At 34.2% G+C, this 8,972-nt stretch overlaps 1 protein-coding gene across 11 annotated transcripts in view; it reads right to left on the bottom strand.

Annotated features, from left to right (window-relative positions):
- Spata7 (spermatogenesis associated 7) overlaps window positions 1-8,972 on the bottom strand; it is a 40,757-nt gene that overhangs the window by 14,964 nt on the left and 16,821 nt on the right. For 7 of the 11 annotated variants that reach the window (XM_048799136.1, XM_048799138.1, XM_048799145.1 and 4 more), the window contains 2 exons: window positions 7,526-7,573; window positions 3,120-3,271 (listed from right to left, as the gene is read on the bottom strand). In XM_048799136.1, the coding sequence (XP_048655093.1) occupies window positions 3,120-3,271; window positions 7,526-7,573 (200 nt within the window). The remainder of the gene's footprint in view (window positions 1-3,119; window positions 3,272-7,525; window positions 7,574-8,972) is intronic. The other 4 variants (XM_015494590.2, XM_048799142.1, XM_048799140.1 and 1 more) reach the window with 1 other exon arrangement.

Below are 8,972 nucleotides of genomic sequence, written 5' to 3'. Positions count from 1 at the left end.
TTTTTTTTTGCCAGACAGGCAATATTTTACCACATCATGGGTGCTAGCAGTAGAAAACAATGCCCAGGGACCCAGCCCATGTGTGCATGTCTGGGATACTCTCAGTGGCTGTGCCCCAGTGAGGTGACTAACAAGGAAACTGACCTATCTTGAATCCTGGCAGTAAGTGGAAAGGAACCACTGACATTTGAGAACTTGAAGTCATATGCTATCCCCACACAAGACCACAACCTAAATTTGCCTTATCTAATGGTCCACAAAAAAATCATAAGCCAAGACAAATAACCCAGTTTCCTCCCTAATATATAAATTATACAAGGATAAAATATAGTGGGGAGAGAAAGCTATGAATTTAAAAAAACTTGTCAATTAATTGAAATTTTACACTACTTCTAACAAAAATGTTTATGAGCCCATGGGGGAAATCGTAATACTTAATATTTGATATTAAACGATTCTTATTAATTTTAAAATATAAGGATGGTATTATAGTTATGGTTTTAAAAAGTCTACCTTTTAGATATATACTGAAATGTTTATGGGTAGAATTATATAGTATCTGGAATTGACATCAAAATAACCTGAGAAGGAGGCAGTAAGCAGGAACACAGATAATGGAAGACTGGCCACAAGCTGGTTGTTGTAGCATGTGGGTGACGGAACATGTGGGTTCATTACCTATTCTATTTTTGTAGATGCTGAAATTTTTAAAATTAAAAATGTAAATTTTGAGTTCTACCAAATTCAAAGAATGAGTAATTTCAAATTTATATAAGCTATCTAGGATACAGAGAAAGACGGAAGAGTGCTCAGTTTATTTTATAGGATAGCATGGACCAGACAGAGGAACAACAACAACAACAAAAAAAAGAAAAATGAAAGGCCCATGTCAATAACAGATGCCAAAATCGTAAACAAAATATTAGCAACTGAATCCAGCAATGTACAAAAAGGTCATGATCATGAACAAGTTCTGTTTATACTTGGGATGCAAAGTTAGTTTAACATGAGAAAGTGTTGTAATTCACTACATTAGCAGATTAAGAGAAAAATCATTTCAAGAGATGCAAAAAAAACATTAGAAAATATTAACATCCATTCATGAGAAACGGGGGGGGGGGGGGTAGAGACCTCTTAGTAAACTAGGAATAAGAGAGGACTTTTTAAATTAGAGTTTAAAGGGAATCACAAAAAAACTTTATAGCCAAGGCCAGCAAACTATAGCTGGCACTCTAACTCTGACCTACCATCTTTTTTTAAATTTTTTTGCATTTCAACAATTCCTTTATTCTCTTACACTCTGAAAACAAAACCTGCAGAAATTAAAATATTTGGGTACACTTATATAAATTCATGAACTAGTAGTTTTTGACAGTTTATACAGAAAAGCCATCAACTAATAACATAAATTGCAATTATAGTTCTGATATAAGGTACAATAAGATTATGAATGCCTATGGTCTCTTTGGAAACTTCTGCTCAATGAATCACATACATCTCTAAATTTCACAATTGATCAATTAAAAAAAAAATCAAACACCCAATGAGACGATACACCTGTTTTAAGCATACACACACACATACACACACACACACCCCTCTAAGGATAATTTTTTTAAAAAACATTGTCTCCAAAATCTAATTATTGAAAAATACTTTTCTAGTAAAAAAACCTTATTTAAAAAAGAAAGAGGAGGGGCTGGGGTTGTGGCTCAGTGGTATTGTGCTCACCTAGCATGCATGAGGCACTGAGTTTGATCCTCAGCACCACATAAACGTAAAAAATAAAAGATTTTGTGTCCACCTAAAACTAAAAAAGAAAGAAAGAAAAAGAAAGAAAGAAAGAAAGAAAGAAAGAAAGAAAGAAAGAAAGAAAGAAAGAAAGAAAGAATCTCTCTGTAGCACAGGTTGCCTCTTAACTCCTGCGCTCAAGTGATCCTCTTGTTACAGTCTTCTGAGTAGTTGGGCAATGTCTATAAATTTAAATGAAACAAGTACATTCCTTTTCTCTCTCTCTCTCTCTCTCTCTCTCTCTCTCTCTCTCTCTCACACACACACACACACACACACATCCAAAGAAATAAAATAGTTCTTCATCTATGATATACATTAAATCTGAAACTAACAACCATCCCTCAAGGACAACTCTAGGACTAGATAGCTTCACTTTTTCAAACAGGCAAGAAATAGTATCCATCTTACATAAACTCTTATGGAGCGCCCAGTGGGAAAAACAGTATATACCAATCTCATCAACACAGATATAATTCTTAAAATATACTAGCTAATTGGTGGTAAGGTTGTCCCAAACTTATTCTAGGAACACAGGGTTGGTTTAATTAAGTGAGTTAATCAATGGGGGTTGGGGTTGTGGCTCACCTACCATCTTTTTTTTTTTGTTAGTAAAATTTTAGTGAAACACCATTAAGCCAATTCATTTATGTATTGTCTATGGACTCTTCCCAGTGGCAGAGTAGTTGTAACAGAGACTGTGTGGCCCAAGACACGGAAAATATGAAACATCTAGTTCTCGATAATGAAAGTTTGCTGATCCTACCTACAGCAGAATGTTATCACAAAGTCAGGTTTCACCTTAAAAAGTAAAATTATGTGAAAATGTGGTATATATACTCAATGGAATATTACTCAGCTTTAAAGAAGAGTGAAATTATGGCATTTGCCAGTAAATGGTTGGAGTTGGAGAATACCATGCTACACAAAATAAGCCAATCCCACAAAACCAAAGCCTGAATGTTTTCTCTAAAATGCAGATGCTAATTCACAACAAGGTGGGGGGCACTAGGGAAGAATAGCATTCCTTAGATTAGGTAGAGGGAAGTGATGGGAGTGGAGGGGAGGAGAGGTGGGGATAGGAAAGACAGAAAAATGAAACAGACATTGTTATTGTATGTATATATGTGACTACATGACCAATATGATTGAATTGAAAATGAAAAATAATTTCTCAGTTTTCTGAGTGCAACATGTACATTCAGAAAACTGAGAAATTATATCCCATCTATGAATAATATATCAAAGTGCATAAATGCATTCTACTGTCATGTATAACTAATTAAAACAAATAAAAAATTTTTTAAAAAGTAAAAATATAATCTTACCTTTGATATGGTGTTAAAAAATGACTTGGAATTATTTTTAGAATTGGTCTGCAATGCAGCTTTAGTTAATTTAAACTCTTTTTCATATCGTGCTAATTCTTTTTTGAGTTTCTCTCTTCGTTGTTGGTCTGCATCTAAGGTGAAAAACAAACCTTTAAAAATATGCAACAAGATAGAAAATTTAATTTTTGGACTTGTTACACTAAATAAAAAAAAGATACATTTTTCTTGCGAAAAATATTTACACTATGCTATATAAATAAAATCCACATAGTTTTTTGAATGAAGAGAAATATTGACAAATATGTAAATTTATGGAAATTCTAAAAGGATTAACTAATGAGCATAAACTTGATGTGAGCAAGCCTAAGGGTATAAGAAAGTAATTCCTTAGTAGATATTCATAGAGATATGAAGATTCCACATGTTGTTTCAATTAGTCCAGACTTCTTCCCAAATGATATATTGTCAATAGCATCATATGCTATTAAAATGTTAAATTATTTATGATGTTATAGCCAGGTGTGGTAGCACATGCCTACAGTCCCAGGTACTCTGGAGGCTGAGGCAGAAGATCTGCTTGAGCCCAGATCAAGGCCAGCCTGGGCAACACAGGGAGACCTGACCTCAAAACAAACAAGTTCAAAAAGCCATTACATTTTAAAAACATTTTCAATCAGAAGGCAACTGACTTCTATTTCTCTTAACTGCTATTCATTTAAAAAAGCAAACAGAAAACGGATTTACACTTTCTGGTGTGCTTTAAGTCAGGCATTGAATTGCTATATCACTGTATAAAGAAAAACTGGTGTAATGATTAAGCTAGTCAAATTTCCAAATTAAATAGAAGGTTGACTATTGGTAAGATAATGCATTTTCATATAAAATTAAAAATCTAACATTCTTTTTATGGATTTAGAAATCCAAATTAGTAAACAAAATAATTTCAAGTTGAAAATCATTCTGAATCAGAATTTCTTTACAAAAATTTCTATAAGCTTAAAAAACAAACTAAGGTAATTTATATGTATAGTTAAGATTTCAACTATACATATGCTTTCAGGTTTTTTATTACACAACTTAAAAAAGATAATCTTTTTTTATAAAACTATTACTCAGTAAATTAATACCAGAATGAAAATTGAGCAAAGCTTTCCAATTAGATTTGACACATAGTTAAAGACTTCTCTGCTCCACTGAAAACTGGGTAAAACTATTTTAATTCAAATGATTTAGATTTTCAAAGCTTGTAAATATTAAATCAGGGTTTTTTTTTTGTGTGTGTCTGTGTGTGTGTGCTATAAAAAAGTTACTAATATGATGCAGAAGAAAAACTAGAAAATTAAAAATCTGGAAGAATATAAGGGGGGTGACTTAAAATGGGATAGGGAGGAAGAGAATGAGAAGAAGATTACCACTAAATAGGGAAGAGAGGTGGGAGGGAAAAGGAGGGAGAAGGGGAGTTGCATGGAAGATGGAAGAAGACCCTCATCGTTATACAGAATACATGTATGATGTTGTGAGGAGAAAAAAAAAGTGTGTCACATTAGATTGGGTAGAGAGAAGTGATGGGAGGGGAGGGGAAGGGGGGACAGGAAGGGCAGCAGAATAAAATAGACATTATGATTGCTGTATGTATATAGGTGACAGTATGACCAATGTGATTCTGCAACCTGTACAATCAGAAAAATGAAAATTATACCCCATTTGATTCAAATGTATGAATTGTCAAGATCATTGTACTGTCATGTGTAGCTAATAAAAAAAAGAAAAAATACAATAAAGTATTATGTCACACTACAACTAAAAGAATTAAAAGAAAATCATCAAAAAAAAATCTGGAAGAGTCCTTAAAGATGATCTCATTATCTTTTACTTTATAAAAAAAGTAAGGTTCAAGGCAAAATGACTTGCCCATAACTTGTGTGCTGTGGCCAAATTGATCTTTAAAAATATATATTTAAGGACTGGGATTGTGGCTCAGTGGTAGCATGCTTGCCTTGCATACATGGGGCACTAGGTTCGATCCTCAGCACCACATAAATAAATAAAATAAAGGTATTGTGTCCATCTACAACTAAAAAAATTTTTTTTAAATGTGTACATAAAGCTCTCTATTCTTGTCTAAAATGACTTTTTCCCTCCTATAAAAACTATTTGACTTCCAAGATTCCTTCCGATATGAGTGTCTACACCACTAGGGTCTGTTGCAAACACAAAAGGAACGGAAGGGATGAAAACAAACTTCGGGGTTGGGGAAGTGGCTCAGTGGCAGAGCATTTGCCTAGCAAGAGTAAAGCCCTGGGTTTCATTCCCAGCACCACACCAAGGTGAAATAAATAAATAAATAAATAAAGTGCCAAGCATAAAGCCTGACAAGAAACTGTGTTCAATGAATGACAGCTGGTGTCTGGTAGCTCACCTTAAGTCCTACCTATTCCTAAGAAGATACACAAGAAAAGATGGATCTAACCAGTTCTACTGTTTGTAATCTTTGCTAAATTGCACTCAAAGGGCATTTTCTAATCTTAGTTCTCATTCTTATCTATGCCTTATTCATTCATTTACCATTGAGAACGGGCCACTTTGGGCTAGCATTTTTTTTTTTTAAATTTCAATATTTATTTTTTAGTTTTCGGCGGACACAACATCTTTGTTTGTATGTGGTGCTGAGGATCGAACCTGGGCCGCACGCACGCCAGGCAAGCATGCTACCGCATAAGCCACATCCCCAGCCCTGGGCTAGTATTTTTTAACATAGAAATCCTCTCTCAAACTATACAAAAATTAAATAATTAACTTAGGAAAATACTAAGCTTAAAATTTATAATGCTTTAGTTTTTCTGTGATTACTAGTAAGATAATCACAGGCTGTGATATATCTATGATCTACTTTTCTGGGGATCAAACTTACAAAAGAACATAGATATAAGCCTAGCACATACTAGGCAAGCACTCCACCACTGAGCTACGTGTACCCCCTAGCCTCTGTTTATTTTTAGTACACATTTTCCAACTTGACTTCAAACAAAGGCCTCAAATGTCAACCTTCAGATCTTTAAATATGAATTTCACTTTTTTGTTTGATTATTTCCTTAGTAAAGATTTCTATAGGGCTGGGGTTGTGGCTCAACGGTAGAATGCTCACCTACCATGCACTAGGCCCTGGGTTCAATCCTCAGCACCACATAAAAATCAATGACTTTTAAAGTATATATCACTATCATGTTTATCACTTAGGCTATTAGGATATAAATCATAGCCAAAATTTATCTGGAGAAAAGTGTCACAAAGTTATAGTATTTATAACAAATCATCTAGTAATCTTAACAAGCCACGGGCAATGAGAATAATATAATTCTAGAACTTTGGCAAATCTTTCAGTACCATCCAAATGTATATGCAGGAAAAATAAAATCCAAAGAAGTTAAATAATTCATCCAAAGTCATATAGTAATTTAGTGGCAAAATATGGGCTTAATTCCCAATTCCTAAACTTAGAAATACAATATAGATTTCTTTTATTTACGGGTAAATTTTTAAAAGCTAGAAAGCTTTCTCAAAGGCAATATGTCAACACCCTCTAAAATGGCTACTATCAAACAACAGAAAAACTAATGTTGGGGAGGATATGGAGAGATTGCAACTCCTGTGCAAAATTGGTGGACTGTAAAATGATGCAGCAGTTATAGAAAACAGGAGGTTAGTTCTTCAAAAAAATCACAAATGGAATTACCACGTGATCTAACAATTCTACTTCTTGTCGGGGAGGGGATATTCCCTCAAATATTTGAAAGCAGGATCTCAAAGAGATGTTTGTTTCTCTTGTTCATAGAAGCACTATTCATAATGTTCATAGCCTGTTCACAACAGCATTATTCACAACAGCTGAAAGGTGGAAGCAACTTGAGTGTTCATCAACCGATGAAGTCATAAATAAAATGTAGTACCTGCTAACAATGGAATTTTATGCAGCCTTTAAAAAAAAAAAAAGGAGATTCTGACACACTGCAACATGAATGAATCTTGGGAATATTATGCTAAGTGAAATAAGCCAGTTGCAAAAAAAATAAATAAATAAATGCTGCAGGATACTACTTATTTGAGAAAATTAGAATAGTGCAATTCATAGAGTTACAAAGTAGACAGTAAAGAACAATTCATAGTGACAGAAAAGGGAATGGTGGTTTCCAGGGCCTTACGAGGTCAAGTTATTATTTAATGGGTATAAGAATTTCAGTTTTGCAAGATGAAGAGTTCTGGAGATAAATGATAGTATTAGTTCTATCAAAATATAAATATACTAACTGACCTGAACACTTAAAAATGGTTATGATGTCAAATTTTAAGCTGTGTATATTTTATCACAATCTTTTTAAGAGGCAATATGTCAAAAAATTACTTACATTTGATGCTGGTAGTCACACTTATTGGAATTGAGCAGTCTACTGCAGCTGAAAAACAAAAATTCATTGCTTAATGATATTCTTAATATTGATAAATGGCAACAAATATCAACTGTGGAAATCACAAAAAAATCCCCACACTTGCAGTTCCTTGTTTTGATTTTTATTCTATTTCTAGAGATGAAAAATAAAATGTCTTTTATTAAAAATATACCAGTTGGGATTAACAGATAATTAGATACTGCCAAAGAAATATTAGTCAACTTAAAAACATAGCAATATAAACTATTCAAAACAAAGACTGAAAAAGAAATGATGGTAATTAGATTCTAAGAGCCCATTGTCCCAACCTTCATTTTGGTTGTACAATAAGCTCCGATCATTGGTCCTATTTGGGGAATAGGATATTCTAATTACTAGAGCAATAGAGCTATCATTGAGCCCCAAATAATTAGAATAAAACATAGGCTAACCCCTCATCTCAAAAGACTAGGCATTATGTGGCCTCTCTTTGATTTGGAAAAGCCTGCAGAACATTGGAGGGTGTCCAAAGTGTCATTCTCAATATCAGTTATGATTATTGATGAATCAGTAGAAAGGCCCAGGAGAGATGCTCAGAAGTGGATTCCAGCTAGCATGGCCTTTAGGCAAACTTATTGTCACTACAGATGAAAAGTTCTGTCTTCTTATGCGGTACATGCATCTTAACACCCTCAACTTTGTTATCTGGTGACCTCATTTTTGCATATTGTCCATTTCTAGTTCAAAGCCCCTGGCATTTAACTGGGATAGCATCTGTAAACTGAAGATGTGTGACCTTCACTTCCTTCTCTTGTCTTTAATCTGTTTCCCACTTGTGAGCCAAGAGTCTCACCTGCCCAGGGAGCACCTATGCAGACCTGCAGATGTGCAGGAAGCAAGGCTATTGCTGGGCTTTCTTTGCAGATGATTTTCACATTGGAGCAATGCTATCCACAGAGCTTGCTTCTGTCCACAGCTTCAAAAGTTACTTGCCACTTAAGCAAGGAGCTTGCCAAGAAACTGTGGTTCATTTTGTTGAAAAGCCTTTAGGGATGTGTAGGATTTATCAGTAGAGTGCTGAGAACAATGGCAATATTATTATTATTATTATTATTATTTTACACATTTTGCACTTCTGACTTCAGGTTAAAAACTAACTTGTATTAGTCCAAGAAACTGTGACTTGAAAATTTTCATAACATGATTAATCAAGTAAAAGAGAAGGTCTCTCAAGTTAGTCAGACAGAGGAAATGATTCAAGTAAAAGAGAAGGTCTCTCAAGTTAGTCAGACAGAGGAAAAGATTCAACTAAAAGAGAAGGCCTCTCAAGCTAGTCAGACAGAGAAAGAAAGTGTAAAACAGAAAAAGCCATCAGGGGGAAAGTTACAACAGGAGACTGCTACTAACACCTTTCTATCACCAGAGG

Source organism: Marmota marmota, unplaced genomic scaffold (genome assembly GCF_001458135.2).
Source record: "Marmota marmota marmota unplaced genomic scaffold, marMar, whole genome shotgun sequence".
Classification (NCBI taxonomy): Eukaryota; Metazoa; Chordata; class Mammalia; order Rodentia; family Sciuridae; genus Marmota; species Marmota marmota.
Note: the sequence above shows the minus strand (reverse complement) of the source record. Positions and strands in the feature narration are given on the sequence as shown.